This window comes from Anoplophora glabripennis, unplaced genomic scaffold (genome assembly GCF_000390285.2).
Source record: "Anoplophora glabripennis isolate ALB-LARVAE unplaced genomic scaffold, Agla_2.0 scaffold77, whole genome shotgun sequence".
Lineage (NCBI taxonomy): Eukaryota > Metazoa > Arthropoda > Insecta > Coleoptera > Cerambycidae > Anoplophora > Anoplophora glabripennis.
This window is the reverse complement of record NW_019416717.1, coordinates 835,493-855,136: the sequence shown is the minus strand read 5'-3', so window position 1 is coordinate 855,136 and position 19,644 is coordinate 835,493. Positions and strand designations below refer to the sequence as shown.

Below are 19,644 nucleotides of genomic sequence, written 5' to 3'. Positions count from 1 at the left end.
ACGACACTATTTTCTTGCAACTTGTTTTATAATTATAGATTTTGAATATCTGAAAAAAAATACATTATTGAAATTCCTAGCAATACAAACGCCGTAAGTGGCATCATTGCCTGGTATTAAACGGTTCTAAAGGGGACGCCATTATTACAGTCTATTGTTGTGAAATAGATATTAGCCGAGTTCAGTGTTTTGTGTCTTTTTAAACTGTTTTTTTATCTAATTTCAATAAAAATGCCAAAGCGGCGTATAATATGCCGACAATTACAGGAAAAGAGCCAAATATGTGCTACTTCTTTTCACAAGTAAGTTTGACATTGTTTCCATGGGCGTTCTTACAAGGGTGCAAGGTGTCTTAAGTATTTTATTTGTTAATTTATTATGTTTGTATTTTAATACTAACACTAGCTCTGTGTTTATTTGTAGAATACCATAAGATTCTGCGATACGAGCAGTGTGGCTATAAAATTTAGCCATATCTAAATATGATTTATCAAAGGATAATTATGTCTGTTCGAAGCATTTCCGTGCTACAGATATTAAGGTAACAGTAACTGGAAAACGATGTCTCACACATGGAACTGTTCCTATTAATACAACATTTGGAAGGTAATACGTTTTAAAAAGGTAGGTAATAAGAATAATTTAACAAACATTTTTAGCAGTGTTGATGAAAAGGTTGTGCTGTCTCAAAGGTTGCCCCCTTCGAGAAATTGCCAGTGAAAGAAATTTTATAGATATTGCCATAAAACATCTTCAATCACATGTTGTCCCTGATCCGTTAGAGAGGAGCTGTTAATGTTATGAGCTCAAAATTCAGTTTATTTTTGTTGCGTGCATTTAAAACGTGCTTGAAACATGTTTATTTTCCCATACGATTAAATGTTCAATGTAATTTCATTTTTCCGTTACTTTTAGTACAAATATGTTTTGTTTTCTTTGCATTGTTTATATTCCAGCAGATTTTAATGAAATATATTTTTGGTCCTTGTAGTTTTATTTAAATTATTTATTTTAATAAATGTAGTTTTTCCAGTAATCGAAAACTACTATGAAATAATAGAACTAATAGCAGACAATGACATTGAATGCGTCATATTTTGTAGCATTGTATACTTGTAAAATTATGTTCACTTGGTAGCTATAGTATAATGACAGTTTCAATCGAGGAGTTTTCTTTAGTCACTTTTGTTCTGGAAACGTTTTTAAAATATTAATTATAGATTTTGAAGAAACCACCAACTTTTTCCTATTTATTGTCTATTTATTACACATGAAAGCTTAGATAATGGAGCACTTCTGATTTTATCAAATTCTATTAAAAAGTCTAATATGGTTTTCCTTGTATTATGATAGATTTTAAAGCTAAACTCGGTACGCCACTGTACCAGGGACCATTGTGTTTACTTATATATCATTTGTTTATCAACATACAATACGTTGTGGTTACATGTTTACACTGTGTACTGAAATAGGGAATGCGGCCTCCCCTTTATTTATTACTCTGAGGTAGGTACCAAATGTGAAATCGATATTAATGATAGTATAGAACGTGTATGTTATAAATGCAGTCCGACCCTGGCCCATGTTCTTTGCCGGCGTGTGATATCACCTTGCATCCTTACAATAACCGTCGTTGTTCTATAAAGTTTATATAAGAAAATGTAGAATTAGCAAGGCATCAGATATCGAATGTGGCCATTACTATTGTCATTCTCTGTGTCTAGAGGTCCAGTTAAGGAGAATAGATAGTTTTTCCCTAACTACATTGTTTTTACTTCTGTGCGTCCCCGCACAGACTACATCAGAAGTGGTTGAATAGAAAAGTGAGTGTTAAAAAAAAACTAACCTCGTCGTCCTCATCAACCTCAAGTGAAGACGACTATCGCGGTCAGCGTAACTATAAACAGCAAAAGAAAAAATCAAAATCCAGATCAAATGTAAGTCACACACCTCCTATAATACAGCCGCATAGTGCACAGTCCTCGCAATTTATAGCCGTTTCAAATATAATACCGGATTTTGATCCTAAATTCAGAGATATTAACGATTGGATTGAAATAATTCAGTTCAATGCCATTAGTTATCATTGGTGTGATACTACAATTATATTTCAAACTCTACGCAAATTAAAAGGAACCGCAAAAACGTGGTATGATGGGTTCATGGAGAGCGAATTGGGGTGGTCCTTTTCAATGATTATGTCGACGAACGTGGCGTTTATTCCTAAACCAGGGCTTCCATCGTATGCCCAGGCAAAGGCATATCGCCCGATAAGTTTAACATTTTTGTCCTGAAAACGTTGGAGAGAATAGTTGATAGGCATATAAGGGACGGAGTGTTGAGGGCAAATCCTCTACACAAGTACCAATACGCCTATCAGGCAGGTAGATCAGTCGACACAGTCCTTCATAGCCACAGACCACCTAGACTGGCCGTATCTAATTCCAATGCACGGGTACCAGTGAATGCAAAATCCGGGGAAGTGGAGTGTGGAAGGCAATCTGATCCCGCGCATCTTTAAGCAGATCCGGATTAAGTTATATTTTTATTACATATTAAACATTATATTGCATCTTATGACAAATATTCAATTTTANCTATTATCCAGAATTATAGGGCAATATCATTTTATAATTTTTCAAAACTCTTTGATATAATCTTGTACAATCACATTTACCCAACATTTAAAATGTATGCGTCACCTGACCAACATGGCTTTATAGTCCAATCAATCTGGCACGGCCTAATGTTAAATTTACAAAAAATACCACCTGGAAACAAAAATTATGGTGATATAGGAAACAAATTCCAAGAAATATAGTGTATTTTTTCGCTAATAAAAAAAAACTTGAACTACAATAAAAAAGTTAAATGAGAAAGTTGTAGCTATTAAGAAACCTATCAACTGGTATTTTGAAATATATCAATACATATTACTTTTCGAGATACGAGTATATCGAAAAAACTGTCAAAAATGGACTTTTTTGTTTTTGCTGTATCTCTTGCAAATTAACGTTTTGAAACTTGTACTTTCTGCAAATGTAGCCCTCGGCAAGCAAAAAGTGCCTTTTTTCAAATTAAAAAAATATTAAAAATTTTTCGAGTTATATCGATTTTTCATAAAAAAGGTCATCTCGAAAATTGGCTCTTCTTGCTCGACGAATAGTCGTAGAGAAACAAGTCAGGGCACATTTTTTCTTTAAGACTTGTACTTTCATGGTAAAAAAAGAGTGATAAAGATTTTATTCATTTCAAGTATTCAAGTCATTTTTGTACGTGGTCCAGAAGTCGAGATAATGAAGATTTTGAAAGTAAGAGCGCTTTTGAACTCGCGAATTCAGTTTTCGGAGAGTCCGACTAGCCGCCCGCTACAGTTAGCTCGCGCCGCGCACGAATGCCTCGGTTTGACGCACAGATAAAAATGAAGAAGTGGCTAAAATGAACCACAGTATTTTTTTATTGAAAATATAAGTCTTCAGCTTCAATCTCTGTAAGAATGGACGCTGTAGCACTTAAATAGCGGCCTGTGGAATTTTTTGAAATGAAAAAATTATCTCGGCTACAGAACCGTAGAGCTGAGCCGTAAAACCGTTTTAGTTTTTATTTGCCTAAAAATGCCAGCAATAGATTCCTGTAATAGACATTATCGAGAAATGAAAATCGAAAAAGATATTCAAGAAAAACGCGACCAAAAATTTTTTACTTTTTTCAGTCATTTTTGGACACTTGAAATGAATAACTTTGCTATTTTGAAAGTACAACTCCTAAGGAAAAAAATGAGTCCTGATTCATTTCTTTACTACTGTTCGTCGAGCAAGACGAGCCGATTTTTGAGATGACCTTTTTTTCGAAAAATCGATATAACTCGAAAAATTTTTAATATTTTTAATTTTAAAAATGGCACTTTTTTGCTTGATGAAGGCTACATTTACAGGAAGTAACAAGTTTCAAAACCTTAATTTGCATGAGATAAAAAACAAAAAAGAGTCGGTTTTTGACGTTTTTTTCGATATATCTCGAAAAGTAATATAGCTATAGATATATTTAAAAATACGAATCGATAGGTTTTTTTAATAGCTACAACTTCATCATTTTTATGAGGCGTAAGATGAACCATTTCAAATTTAAAATGAAATTGAATGTAAAATCTGAAATACCGCTGCATACGCACTGTGTTCTGGTACTACAACTTCCTCATTTAACTTTTTTCGATTGGAGTTCAAGTTTTATTTTCATTAGCGAAAAACCGGTTTTTTGACTTTTATGAATTTTTTAGGTTATCTTCGCCGTCTATGCGCCACAGGCAAAATTTTTTTCCTATATCATCATATTTTCTGTTTCTAGGTGGTATTTTTTGTAAGCTCTTCTACCTATTGATTGGACTATTATGGAAAAAACATCTTGTATGACAAATTTAGCTTGCTTAATACAATATTTATGTGAATCTCTTGACAAGCAAGAACAAGTGGGTTGATAATATGTAATTGTTTAATGAAACTTCAAGTATTTTTACTTATGATTTGTACTACATGAATTATTCTCATTAGGTATATTATTTTTGTTCTGGTAGTATAGTTGTTATAAGTATAATACCAACTATTGTATTATTACAGCAGGATCACCTTGCAAATTGTCTGGCGGAAAAGGGGTGTGCTTACTAGTGAAAGACTGCACAGAAGCTAAAAACTCGCTAGCAATTAATGGTTTTACCAACTTAACAGGCTGTGGTTTCGTTAGTCTAGATCAATTAGTGTGTTGCCCATCAGTACAAAATAGAGGATCTTCCGATGAAGTAGTAGTTAGTACAAGAAAAAGCGGAGAAGGTAATTCTAATATTAATATTCTCATCGATAAATTTTTAACTAGATTTTGCTGAAGATGTATAACAATGCTGACATAGAGATAAGTAAGTAAGTTCTATTTGAGACAATAGAATATAGCAATAGCAATGGGAAATTGTCGTATCGTTGTAATTCTGGTACTAATACTACTGTGATACTGCCACGATAGTCCTATTGCCCTAGTCAAAATTATTGTATTTAAAGATGAAATTAATTTCGAAGTGCACAATTTTTTGTATGTGGCTAGTTTTTTGTTAGTAGATGAGGGAAAAATTGTTCTCACGGGAGCGGACCGGGACAATTCGGAAAATGGCCGGAAAATTGCAAAACTCACTAAATCTGCGACTACTCTTTCGTTGCAAAAAAAACTTATTTCGTGAATAACTTGAAAAATATTAGAAATTTCAGAAACATGCAAAGGACCAAAGTTATCAGGTAATTTATAAGTTGCGCAACACACAACGGATAACCAATTTTTCTTTGATTAAATCCAAAGGCTTGCAAGTAAGTCCGGTCCTGTAATTTATGTTCAACATAATAATACCTAGGAATGTGTATTCGGTGGCAAATAGTTAGTTGTCCAAATTTCATTTAATTTCCTCAAGTGAAAATCTAGATTTTTGGAAAAAACATAATTTATTTTAAAACTTTGTCACCCTGTAGTTAAGCAACGAAGTGAAAGTGGTTGATATGAAAAAATAATCTTGTTTTTAGGTTAGGAATCTGTCCCCGAGCGTTGGCCCATGTTTTCTGAAACACCCTTTATATATCCTGATGTTTCATAGATACATAGATGTTTCTCCGGGCTGGAAGAAAAAAATGGAGCCAGTGCTTATAGCTTAAAACTATGAATGAAATAAATCACAGGCAAATTTTTGCCGGGATCGATTCATATTGCTAAATATTTGCCCAATTTATTTTAGTTGATTGGTTGTCCCATTAACTTTGTAAAAAAGCATAAAGTTCGAATGCCAACTAAGCTCTACTAGCGATGATTCCACATCACACTGGGCTTGAAGGAGCGATAGGTTGCATGAAAATGACAAAGAAAACGGAAAGCGGCATTCGATTTCTTGTTGATTTCCAATGAAAAATCCGTTTGAATTAAAATCCTACCTGATCCTGTTTCGAAAATATGTATATTTTTTACTTTTTATATAGTCTATCCAGAGTATAAATACTGAAGTATGCACATGTGGCGAAAAAATTACTATACTAGTACATAATCAATTTTGTATGCGTGTGTATGCGTGCGAGCGTGCATATATGCATTTCTGTCCGTGAATATAAGATATTATTTCCACACCATCTATGAGATAAATATCACGGCGCGCTTTAAAGTGGTGTCCCCTGTAGGCCTAGTCCACTGCATGTAGCTGTTCAGTTTCTAAATATTATATCTATTTGCATATGAAAAAATTATCTCATTTATTTGAAATAACTTAACTTAACTTAAATAACTTAAATAACTTTTTTCATATAAACATGGACCGAGAAACGCTTCCTAATTGAGTTAGGCCCCCCTGAATGGGCCTTAAAAAAATCATTTTTTTAAAATATTTCCGAAACGGGTTGAAGGAAATTTATGAATTTTGATACTATGAACTCATTAAAAGTCAAAACAGTTTATCATAAAATTTTAGTCAGGGGCGTCTCATGTGGGGTCGTCGGAAATATTCTTATTTTTGGTAGTAGAATCAAGTGGTAAATTATTGGACACTAATTATGCGACACCTTGTATATTTGATGGTAAAATAAGATGAATCGGTTAACCTTCAAAAATTTCGTAAACCATCTTGATTTCGCCGCCATTTTGAAATTTTTGAAATGATCAAGGTCATACCTGAACGTAAAATTTTCCGCTCTTTCCATTTCCGGGGTCAAAAAAATCGTCTTGACCCTAAAAATCCTAACTTTCTCTATATTTGGTTTTTCCGAAAAATGCATATCTCGCGAGTTTATTTTGGTTCCCATACTTTTATGCCATTCTGTATATAAATCATGTAGTAAATTTTCCAAAAATACATATTATTTATCTATGTACCTATACGTTACGTTCAATTTATTCCCTCTTCTTTGATTTTGTTTGGGGCGTGGTAAATTAAGAACAATCAGTTAAAATTTCTAGAATTATAAAATATTTAGGACGCAATTGATGTTTGTATTTTATTTTCAGTGTGTAATAGCATATCCCAAGATGTTAAATCAATGGTTGCACCACATATTTTTGGTGGTGGAGATGCCAAGGAACATGAATTTCCACATATGGTAGTATTTTATTACATATTTTTATACATTAGTTATTTTATAGCATATAACATTCAAGCGCATCAATTTTTCACCCAAAACGATCATTAATCTTATTACTATATAGTATTAAACTGCAAACTAGTACCTGACTCGTAATAAGTGCAAATACATACTGGTCCAATACTCCATATACAGGGAAATACGACAATTAAACGAAACTTATTTTTATCCAAAGTTGCTTAATTTCGTCGTTAAAGAACGGCAAAGATTAAAAAATGTTTAGTTTTCCCCAAATATCTCTAAAATGCATTCAAATAAACTTTGATGTGCTGTTATTTTTGTACAGATGCCACTTTTTGAGGTAATAATCGATAGGTACAACTGCATCTACACAAATGGACAAAATACCCCCACTTCCAACCAAATTGCTCTTATATTTTATAAGTGTCGTAAACTATATTGCTTAATTATCCGTAAGGTTTCTTTCAGCCTTTTAAATTTTTTGTATTTTTAACGGTTCTTGTTTAATTATTTTATTGCTTGTCAGTTATCACCAACGTATTTTCAATACAAATATGATTTAATTGTCATAAAAAACTTCGTGGATTTCAACAACTTGTAAGCGAACGTTATTTTTCCAGTAATTATTTTTAAATTGGCCATCATTATCAGTAAAATATAATTTAATAAAAAAAAATATAGAAATCTGAGCAATTTGGTTAATGGTGGGGGTATTCTTTCCATTTCTGTAAATGAAATCACTTTAATTACTATGTTGAAAAGTAACATTCATATACCTACTAGCATTAGCATACCAAACTTTATGTAATATACTAGATACTTTATATTGTTTTAGAACTATTTGGAGAAAAATTACCAATTTTTTGCCTCATAGAAATTGGTTTCGGTCAAATCTGCTGAACCTGTTTATGCGCATGTATATGTAAGCATTACGAAACAGCCAAATGAAATAAATTTAGTATCTCAATTATCGTGCATATTTATAAAACACATCAATTTTTGGATTGTGAGATCCTAAATATTTAAATGGTAAGTAGGGTCTTGTGCTACCTTATTTTGAAAGGTCTTTTCATTCTCTATTCAAAAATGTTATGGTTTTTATATTTGCAAAAATGAGCAGTAAAAAAATAAATTCATCTACCTCGCAAAATTCGTTACAGCACACTAAAAGACTATTAATTTCAACGTAGTAGATGTTCAAAATGAGTTATTTTTGCAATAAATATTAAAACTATTGCATTTTTGAATAGAGAATGAAAAGATCTTTCAAATGATAAATGTTATCACAAGCCCCTACTTCCATTTTAAAAATTTAGGGATTGCAACTGCCACTAGAAGGGGATTAAATTTAGGGATGGAATTTTTACGTTACAGGATGTCATTTCAGAATCCAAAACTGATACGTTTTATAAATCTGCACATCAGAGAGTTTTTGCGTAGGATATTTACGAATACAATAAACGTTAAAATTGCATAACTGAATACCGTATTGACAAATAGCGTGTACTGAATGCTTACAGTTTTTGCATATCTAGGCCAAGCAAATAAAATTTTTACTTGAAAAAAGGCCTATCCGCTAGATTATTGTAAAATTGTCTAAAGGAACATAATACATACAAGACATATCTCATCTCGTGAGTCAAAAAAATTTATTAGCTAACTTTTCTATTTAAACAAATACTTAAGTGAGGAAAACAGTTTTTTCATTTTGCAGGGACACCCATCAATTTTAGCGAAAAGTGACTCACAGACAGCTTGTAGGGAATAAAATTATCTACAAAATGAGACTTGTTAAATTAAAATTGGTTAATAAACAAAATCGTTATTGCAAAAAAACAAGAAAAGTGCCCATTTTTTAATTTGTTTATAACTATCGCATTTAATGTTAAAATTTTTTTAGCATATTTAACATATGACAAGTTGAGGGTTTTGTCATACTTTAAAAGTGTGCCAAAAGTGGGCGCTGTAGGTGCAATAGTTTTCGCACAATCCAATTTGTTTATAACGGAGGCTCCAAAAGGTATGAACTTTAAGCCTCTGTACAGGCGTTAACTTTCAGCCAAACATAATTCTGAAAGCGTCATTGTAATCTTAAAGACGTAATTACGCGACCTATTAAAAAATATCACTGTTTTTTGACATTAACATTCTCAAATTGTGCATTAAAAAACCGTGCGTTTCTCGCTTATAAACAATTTGCATAAAATTGTTGCTATTTATGCTATCTCACCGAAAATAGATTCAATGGATAACTGGCAAAAAAATACAATTTAAAAAAAATCACGCTCTCTCCGACCAACAGGAGCCAATATAAGAATTTAAAAAAAAATCGTATTGTTTATAAACATTAAGACTTGCATTTTTCGCAAAATAAAGTTTACGACGTAAACTACGATTTCCCGTGAATTGCATTTAAAAATGTGGAAAATTAACGACTCACGAGCCTTTTAAAGAGAAGGTATTTGCTAAGTAAACTGTCTGGCGCCGGCAAAGTTCAAATTGTGCGCGGTGTAAAATTTTGCAATATCTCGGCTTCTATTCATCGTAGAAACTTCTTTTTTTTAAAACTGGGGTAGCTCGACGAAAAAATAACAATGGGCATATTTACGAATTCGTAGAATAGCCCTGAACCCCAGAAAAAATGCATCTTTTATACTGATTTTTTTTTTAAATTTACAAATATGCCACAAAAATTATTGTTAAACGAAACATCTTTATTTTTGTTAAAATTTAATTGTTCTTTCGTTACATAATATCAATGTCTGTTTGTTATTGTTTTGTTGTATTTTCTGTTATTATTTTCAAGATTGTTATTGATTCACTCATTTGCGTGGGTTTAGGTAGGTTCTGATATAAACGCATTTTGATTTTGTAATTAAATGTCTTTTCGTTAGCGTCGTGTTCCTCAAATAATTATCATTATTTATTTTTTGCTCATTAATTAGCGAATAACTTGATCAAAAAAAAGATATCAGACCCTTTTTGGCGTCAAAATGTAGCTATTTTTATGCTCTTCAAACTAACCTATAAAAAGTTTTATCCTGCTATTTCACTTTTTAAGAAAACGTGAAACAATCTAAACTTTGATAAATAGCGCCAATGAATAAACAACACTTTCGTTAGAAATTTCAAACTTGTACTAGAAAATTTTTGAAATTTTTATATATAAAGTTTTTTTTATTATATTTATTGCTAATTTTATACAAAAAAATTTTTGCAACATAATCAAAATTTATTAAAAAAATATTAATCCATTAACATATCCATTTTCAACTATAGATATAATGCAATATAATACAACAATTCAAATTAATCTATAAAAAGTTATCCTGCTTTTTACTTTTTTAAGAGAGCGTGGAACAACCAAAACTTGGATAAATAGCGCCAATAAATAAACAACATTTTCGTTAGAAACCCTTATAGGTACTAGATGTATCAATTTTTGTGCTGAATTCATTTATGTAAAGAAAACTATAGCCTTGCATTTAAAATTTTTGGGAAAAATCTATAAAATGGAATTCTTTTGAAACAACGCCATCTATAGGTTTCCAAATTGAGGTAAATGACATTACGCATTCACCACGAGATAAAGCGTGAAAAGACATTTCCAACGAGGTATAACACTATGGGCTTTTGATGAGGAAAGTTGTAGATATTTCTGTAACTAATTTAAACCGATTGTTTGAGTTTTCGGAAATTGTAATAAAAATATGTAAAATATTATCGAAAAGCCACTGTTTATTTACTTTTAATATCCTTTTGCCTTAGAGAAATTATAACCCATTGTGTTCTTATGGGCACCAAATTAAATTGCATGCTGCTTCTAGAACATGTATACAAATAATTAGTTAAAAAATGTTTCATTGTTAAAAAATACGCACTAAAAATTCATCTATATTTTATGTAATCATTTTCAGGCAGCGCTGGGATACGAAGACACAGATGGTATCGACTTTCAATGCGGTGCATCTGTTATATCAAATCGCTTTTTGCTTACAGCCGCTCACTGCACTAGAAGGACACCAAAAATTGTTCGTTTAGGAATCACTAAATTAGATGGAGAAAATCCCCAAGACTTTTCTGTAAAACGAGCTGCACTACACCCAAATTACAATTATTCGCACACATACAACGACATAGCATTAATAGAGATTGAAAAAAATATTAGTTTCACCGAAAAAATATATCCTGCATGTCTTTATCTCCAGAGCGACGTTCCTAATTCTATGATTGTGACTGGATGGGGAAAGCTAAGTTCTGGTAGGTATTTAATTTTTTTTAATTAGTGTTGGGTAATCTGCTTATTATTCTTTTGTTACCAAATAAATATTTGTATCCATAAATTTTTATTCCCCGGATTATAAACTCATAATCTTTTAATTAATCAAGTTTTTAAAACCTACCTTTTAGCATATCGGGTATCCCGAAATTAATGTAACAAGAATTGGTCACAGATTTTTAAGACAAATTTCGGGGACCCGTATTTTTTATTTTTGCCCTCTTTCGGAGTTAGAGTAGTTTAAAAATCTGAGCCGCGAAATGCGCGAAAGGCGTGGCGTATCCACATAATTCTTCTAATAAGCACGTTGTGAAAATATTGACTCAGAATTAGACCACGTGCCTCATTACAGCAGAAAAGAACTAAGGCGTTCGGGCATGAATAAAGTCAACTGACGAACGTTCGTTATATATATTTTTATTGTTTAAATTAAAATAATAAAGAATAGAGCATTTTATTATGATATTTGTAATTGGAGCAAAGGCTTGTTTACGCTACGAGGGCTCGAGATAGACTGTGAATAATGGATGTAATGTTTTTAGGACGTAGAATAATTTAGGCGACGGTCGGAATTATGTTTCTGCGCATATCAAGGTCAAAGCTCATAAGATTTTGAAACAACTCTACAACCTACTGAAATCCGCTCCTAAGAATAGTCTTTTTTTTATATCTCAGGACCCCTTGTACAAGAATAACTAAATTTAGTACACAGGGGTTTTTGGCGGTGAATCCCGTTAAGACACTTTTTCGTGGGCCTCCTTGTCTTTAGAGTCAAAAAATTTGGTTGCATATATGAATTTTTTAAAAATTATTAGTTCACTAGAAAGCTATTAGGGGTGAAGACGAGAACAAGGGTTTTAACTGCAGGACAGCGAGAGTAAACGGTCAACATACACGCATGCGCACTGAGACAAATTCCGGTTTGTTCCAGAAATTCATAAGTGGGGCCTCAGTAAGACTAAGTGAGCCCTAATCATAATTTACTATAAATAAAACGTCACTATTCCCAACTGAATAAATTCCAAGAAAGTACATTCATTTCCCTAAGTAAAGCAACCCACTTGAGGCAGATCGACAATTGAATAAAATATAGTTAAATGTGGACAAGACATTTTTTTATTGTGGTAGCAAACACGTTTCAGCAAATCCTATTTACTTATGGGAACGATTTTTTTTTGTTGTCCATGCAAATATTTTACTAATAGTAGCTAAAAATATCCCAGCAAATCGCCTCACTTGGATGATTTCTTTCAGTTAATAAATAATATTTACACTGTACATGTCTCAAAACTTGAAAATCCGCATGCAATTTAATGGGATTACTTTTAGCACCCTTTTTCTTTGAACATTTAAGATGTATGTACAATGGACCCATACAAGCATTGTATAATAAAAAGAAAAAGAAGGACACTTGGAAAATTGTTTAAAAATATTTATCCACACGCCATTGGAACTTGATTAGCTACGAAAAGTAGAGTTTTATCACTAATTTAGAGCTGGCACAGTTTATCCGCTGACCATTGGCATCGATTGTCTACAGTGCAGGCTGCTTAGCTGTCGGTTTGGTTGCCGAGTTGCCTGTAATCGAACGATTATACAGCCACACAAAAAAGTACAAACCCAAGAGACCCACATATCATTTCCGAAGGAATTCGATACTTTGAACACGATCCTGTACTCAAAATTCATGACTTCACTATAAATTTCGGAGATAGTGACATTTTTGGGTGAAACTGGTCCAAATATGGGTCAAAACTGAATTTTTCCAAATTTGTGTCCAAATATATCATTTTCGTAGTACTTTGGGGCCCTGAATACGATGTTATTAGTAAAATTTACCCAAGACCTCGATATTTCTCAGAAAATCCACTATTTGGGTGAAAACTGGCTCAATCACTTACATATCTAGTTAATTTATCGTTTAATACGGTTGTTTTTTCAAAGTGTTTGATTAGGTAATATAGTACCTATATTATATAAAAAGAACTATCCGAATATGTTCTACTTTCTCTCTTATATTTGAATATGCTTATTTGAATCATCTTTTGCCTTTCTTAGATAGAAATTATATTATTACAGTTTTTGACCTGGTAGGTCGACAAATACAGCTATACCTACTTGTATTTTATGACAAATTAATTGAATGCATTGAAAAGGTGGAATGTCCCGTAGGTATTTTTTGCGACCTGACGAGAGCGAACGATTGTGTGGATTATAATAAATTATTGACAAAATTATATGCATATGATATAAGGGGCGTACCTTTAGATTGGATCACCTCGTTTTTGAAAGATAGGAGACAATATGTTAGCTTAACTAATCATTGTGATGAACGGTGGCTTAAACAAAATTTTTAACTAGGAGAGTTAAGCAGTTGAAATAGGATTTCCTCAAGGTTCAGTTCTGGGCCCGATACTGTTTATTTTATACACCAATGGATTGGATACTTTAATACTAGAAATATTTCTTTCTATGTATGCCGATGATCAATCTGTTATTATTTCAGCTAAATCTGATAATGATGTAGAACATAAATGCAATAGGGTGCAAGATATCTTAAATAACTGGTACGTTTCTAACAAACAACATTGTAATGTGGAGAAAACTTAGTATATAAGCTTTCACAATCGTCAAAAAATTTGTAATTCATTGAATTTAAAAATTGGAGAGTGCAATTTGGTTAGTAATACTACTATTAAGTTTTTGAGAATTGCTATTGACGAAGGTCTAAATTGGAAATTACATTGTGAACAGTTGAATGTTAAATTAACATGACATATTTAATTCGGAATGTAAAATCTGTTTTAATTAAAGAAGAACTACTTAATATATATTACGGTTTAGTCGAGTCTAGGTTGTTTTAATTTTATGTTGTCTGTGGATTTATGAACTATCTGTATGTATATGTGTATATAGATAAATATAAATTTTTGATGAATAGGGATATTCACTGCATTACAAGGCAAAATTATAAACATATAAATTTTTATAAATATAAAATTTCATTCAATTCACCGACATGTCTTGGTCTTAAGATTTTTAATCATTTAAGTGATCACATTAAGCATGCTAAAAATTTAAAAGTTTTTAAAAATGTATTAAAAAGTTTTTTAATCGACAGTTAAGTTGTTGTTATAGTTTAAATTTTTTATGGTTTAAGTCAATTATTTTGACAATTCCTATACAAATTTGTATTTTGTCTTAGAGCAAATAAAAATTATTATTATTATTATGCGTCAAAACTGATTTCTTCCTAATTTTTGTCCAAATATACAGGGTGTCATATAAGTATGGGAACCCCAAAAAATCTCGCGATATGCATTTTTCGGAAAAACCGAATATACGGAAAGTTAGTATTTTTCCCTGGCTATTCAGTGGTGGGGAAAAATTGGAACCCCTTTTTTGACCCCGGAAATGGAAAGAGCGAAAAATTTTACATTCAGATATGACCTTGACCATTTCAAAAGTTTCAAAATGGCGGCGAAATCAAGATGGCGGACGAAATTTTTGAAAGTTAACTGATTGTCACCAAATTTTGTATACGGAGGTTTTCGAGGTCACTGATCACGAATCCGAGGATTTAAAAAATCAAGATGGCGGATCCAATATTACGGGCGAATTTTTCGAAAATCAACCGATTTGCACCAAACGTTGTATCCGGTGGTTTTTGGTGTCGCTGATCACGAATCCAAAAATTCAAGGTGGCGGATTCAAGATGGTGGACGAATTTTTTGAAAATCAGTCGATTTGCATCAAAGATGGTATACGGCCGTTTTTGGGGTTACTGATCACGAATGTTGGATGAGTGACCCCCGAAATTCCCATATATCAAATTTGGTCCCCATTGGTTAAACTTAAAAAAGCCCATCCACCATCTTGGATCTGCCATCTTGAATTTTAAAAATCTGACCTCGGATTCGTGATCAGCGACCTTGAAAATTTCCTTATACAAAATGGTGACAATCGGTTAACTTTCAAAAATTTCGTCCTCCATCTTGATTTCGCTGCTATTTGAAATTTTTGAAATATTCAAGGTCATATCTGAACGTAAAATTTTCCGCTCTTTCCATTTCCGGGGTCGAAAAGGGCGGTTCCCATTAAAAAATTGTTTTGACCCCATCATGACCACGCGGTCAGTGGTCAAGGAAAAATCCTAACTTTCCTTATATTTGGTTTTTCCGAAAGTTCCCATACTTTTATGCCACTCTGTATAATTTTTGCAGTATTTTGAGGCACTAAACACGATGCCATTAGTAAAATTTATCCATGACCTCTATATTTCTCAGAAAATGCAAACGAATAATGTGGAATATATATATTTTAATTCAAATCGAACACAAAAATTACATTATTATTATTTTTATACTTTAGAAACAGGAGATGACAGAAGCAACACTCTGCAGAAGGTGACAGTCGCTCCAACGTCTCAGCAAAATTGCAGTACATACTACACTAGACTGAGTCGAACCATTGATAATACACAAATCTGTGCGGGGTCCAGTGAAGCAGATGCTTGTCAAGTACGTATCTATCTATTTCATTTAATAAAATTATTATCGATTCGTATTTTTAAATATATCAATTGTTATATTACTTTTCGAGATATATCGAAAAAACCGTCGAAAATCGACTTTTTTTGTTTTTGCTGTATCTCTTGCAAATTAAGGTTCTGAAACTTGTTACTGGATGTAAATGTAGCCTTCGGCAAGCACAAAAGTACCTATTTTTAAAACTATAAATATTAAAAATTTTTCGAGTTATAACGATTTTTCGAAAAAAAAAAGCTCATTCCAAAAATCGGCTTTTCTTGCTCGACGCATAGTCGTAGAGAAGCGAATCAGGGCTCATTTTTCTTCTTAAGAGTTGTACTTTCATGGTAAAAAAGAGTGATAACCATTTCTCGATAATGTCTATTACAGGAGTCGATTGCTGGCATTTTAACGCGAATTTAAAAAAAAACGTTGCTTTACGACCTTCTGGAGCCGAGATATTTTTTTTTTTTTTCAAAAAATTTCACAAGCCGCTAAGTGCTACATAGACCATTCCTACAGATACTGAAGTTGAATACTTATATTTTCAATAAAAAATACTGTGGTTCATTTTAGCCACTTCTGTATTTTTAAATTCTTTTGTACTAATTTGGAGTAGCTCGACGAGATAAACCAAAATATGACGTTTACGACAGCCTCAAAGCATTAAATTTTATAATTCCGCCCAATACTTTGAAAAAAAATTACATTTTAAAATTTAAATTATGTTTAGTTACTTACTACTTAGTTGATTAAATGTTCAAACTGATGACCGCCTGCTTCCATACAAGAATAAAGATTTTGTTCGAAACGTTCACGCACATTCCGAAGCATTTCCGGAGTGATTCTACGGCATTTATCGACGATTCTTTGACACAAATCTTCCAGCGACGCTGGCTGTATTTTATAGATTTTACTTTTTAGGTATCCCCACAAAAATAAATTAGGGGGGGATAAATCCGGTGATCGTGGAGGCCACTCAATGCTGCCCCTTCTCCCAATCCAATTCCGTAGAAAACGTTGGTCCAAATACTGACGGACGATTAATGCATAATGCAGAGGAGCACCGTCTTGTTGAAAAATCATCATACTCTGGAAATTTTTCAATAATATTAGTCAAGGCAGGGTCAATAGCGTCTTCCAGTAATTGCAAATACATTTGGCCAGTCAAATTACCAGGTAGAAAAAAAGCACCCACCAGCCGGTCACCGAAAATTCCAGCCCGTACATGCTACGTTCCCTGTCTCTTGAAATTTTTTTACTAACTCTAGAATATACTTCCTCCTGACATGTCGATCTTGATGGTATTCATTAAATAGCTGAGCTGTTCTATTCGCACATTTATTGTTCATAAAGTAAAGCGAAATGATATCTACCCTTTCCGCAATGGAATAAACCATAGTGTTTAATTTTCAAAAACACAATTAAATAGACTACCAACCAACGCTTCCAAATAATACTAGAAAATAATTTGGAATTCACTAATTTTACGTTCATTATGTGTGTATAGCATTCATTTCTGTTTTTTATAATTGTTTTTCTTTACGAAAGTGATAAGAAATCGCCAAAAGCCAATGTAACGCAAGAAATACTAAATTTATACCACTGGCTTAACTCGAATGATTGACATTTTTACCGTTACTAATTGTTTGCACATAAGTTTCAACTTTAATATCAAAATTCTCAATAAGTATTGGGCGGAATTATAAAATTTAAAGTCTGTAAGTCTGTTGTAAAGAGAATGCCATTTAAATATTTTGGGGTGATGCTTACCCTTGCTTGGGGGTGAAAGTGGCAAAAATACCAGCAAAGAATGTCCCCCTTTAATCTAAAATCGACGGGTCTGAGCGTTTATCTACAATCTTGACGCAGTTCCTGAAAATGGCTCTGTTTCGTTTTCATTTGGCCACCCGGTATAATTTTGTCTCTGTACTTCATTTTATAAATGAGAAAATATTTTTAGGGTGACTCAGGAGGACCACTTCAAATAGAAATCCATGATGGAGTTTATTCCGTTGTGGGAATTGTCTCTTACGGATCATACTGTGGAGGCAAAATTCCAGGAGTGTACACTAAAGTGTCAGAATATATAGATTGGATTGAAAGCATAGTATGGCCTTCCTAATAAATTAAGTTGGACGTTTTTATTATTATTTTTTAATATTGTAACATTTTTAAAATATTAAATTAAAGTGGATACACATTAATTCATTTGTAAAAATGGACTATTTACTTTAATGACCCGCAACACATAGATATTATTAACTTATTGGATTAATAAATATTCTACAATGAGACAAATCCGCTTATGTTGATAAAAAAATGAAATAATGTAAATATCTATTTTTTAAATTTGGTACGGTGACAGCTTTGTGGGACAAAAAGTAACATATTAAAACTACGTTAAATATCAATCCATATGCGTAGAAAGGGGGTATTTAGTAAGTAGTAGAAAATTTTAAATTTCTACGCCAATTGACAAAAATATTGGCGGCTCATGACTTCCTTACCAGAAAGGCCGAAAAATTTAGGTATAAAGTATTGAAAAAAAATCAAATGTAATTGGGTAAGTAGGTTATTATAGCCGGTGCTGAGACTCCCCCCTCCACTTTCGACCTTGGGATGACCTTGAGATGACCTTGGATGACGTCATCCGTGACCTGCATGACATTGATAGAGGTCACGGTGACCTTCATTTGACCTCTGCATATGGGAGGAGGCATTCGACATTGAATGACTTTGAAGTGACGTCATAACAGTTGGTGACCTTCATTTGACCTCTGTATATGGGAGGAGGCATTCGACATTGAATGACTTTGAAGTGACGTCATTTAGTAAACAAGGAATGCTCCGCCCACACTCTCATACCCGATATTTAAAAGGAGGGAATGGGGTAAGCTGAAATCATTTAGAGTCGAGTTCTTCGTCAGGAACGTGGAATATAGCAAAATGCATTTGTGTAGTGNAATCACAAAACACAAAAATTTACACTACTGTAGACAATAACTATCTAGGTTTGACACTGAACGAAATGTGTCTCTCTAGGGCGATCTACTCTCTTATATGGAAAATCCCCCACTACAATTCGAACACGTCATTCCAATTTCAACTCAATTCATTCATCATTTCTATGTATGGCAATTACAGAGGACAGTCAAGGTAATTGATAAGATATTTGAAGGTCACCAACTGTCATGACGTAACTTCAAGGTCATTCAATGTCGAATGCCTCCTCCCATATGCAGAGGTCAAATGACGGTCACCGTGACCTCTACCAATGTCATCCAGGTCAAGTGAAGGTCACCGTGACCTCTATCAATGTCATCCAGGTCACGGATGACGTCATCCAAGGTCATCCCAAGGTCATCCAAGGTTACCCAAGGTCATCCAAGGTCACCCAAGGTCGAAAGTGGAGGGGGGAGTCTCAGCACCGGCTATAATAACCTACTTGGGTAGTTTTGAAATATAGGGAAATGTGCTCAACATTTTTTTACAGCGCGAGTCCATTCTTTTGCTTTTGTCTGAAATAAACTTTTCAATAATTTTTTCATTAAAGTTTAGTATTTCTCGCAAAACTGATTTTTCAATAGATAGTATTGCAAGTACTGTCTTTACAATCTAATTAATTATAACTTTTACAATATTTTAAAAACACAAGAAACAATACATAGGTAACAAAATTTTACACCACACGTAAACAAATTACGTTTAATAAGAAAAGAAA

The 19,644-nt window shown here is 32.9% G+C and overlaps 1 protein-coding gene across 1 annotated transcript in view; it reads left to right on the top strand.

Annotated features, from left to right (window-relative positions):
* LOC108904408 (venom protease-like) overlaps positions 1-18,127 on the top strand; it is a 30,144-nt gene extending 12,017 nt beyond the window's left edge. The window contains exons 2-6 of the mRNA XM_018706955.2: positions 4,614-4,823; positions 7,018-7,109; positions 11,030-11,372; positions 15,763-15,911; positions 17,884-18,127. Coding sequence (XP_018562471.1) covers positions 4,614-4,823; positions 7,018-7,109; positions 11,030-11,372; positions 15,763-15,911; positions 17,884-18,045 — 956 coding nt within the window. The 3' untranslated portion in view covers positions 18,046-18,127. The remainder of the gene's footprint in view (positions 1-4,613; positions 4,824-7,017; positions 7,110-11,029; positions 11,373-15,762; positions 15,912-17,883) is intronic.
* Positions 18,128-19,644: the final 1,517 nt, after the last annotated feature.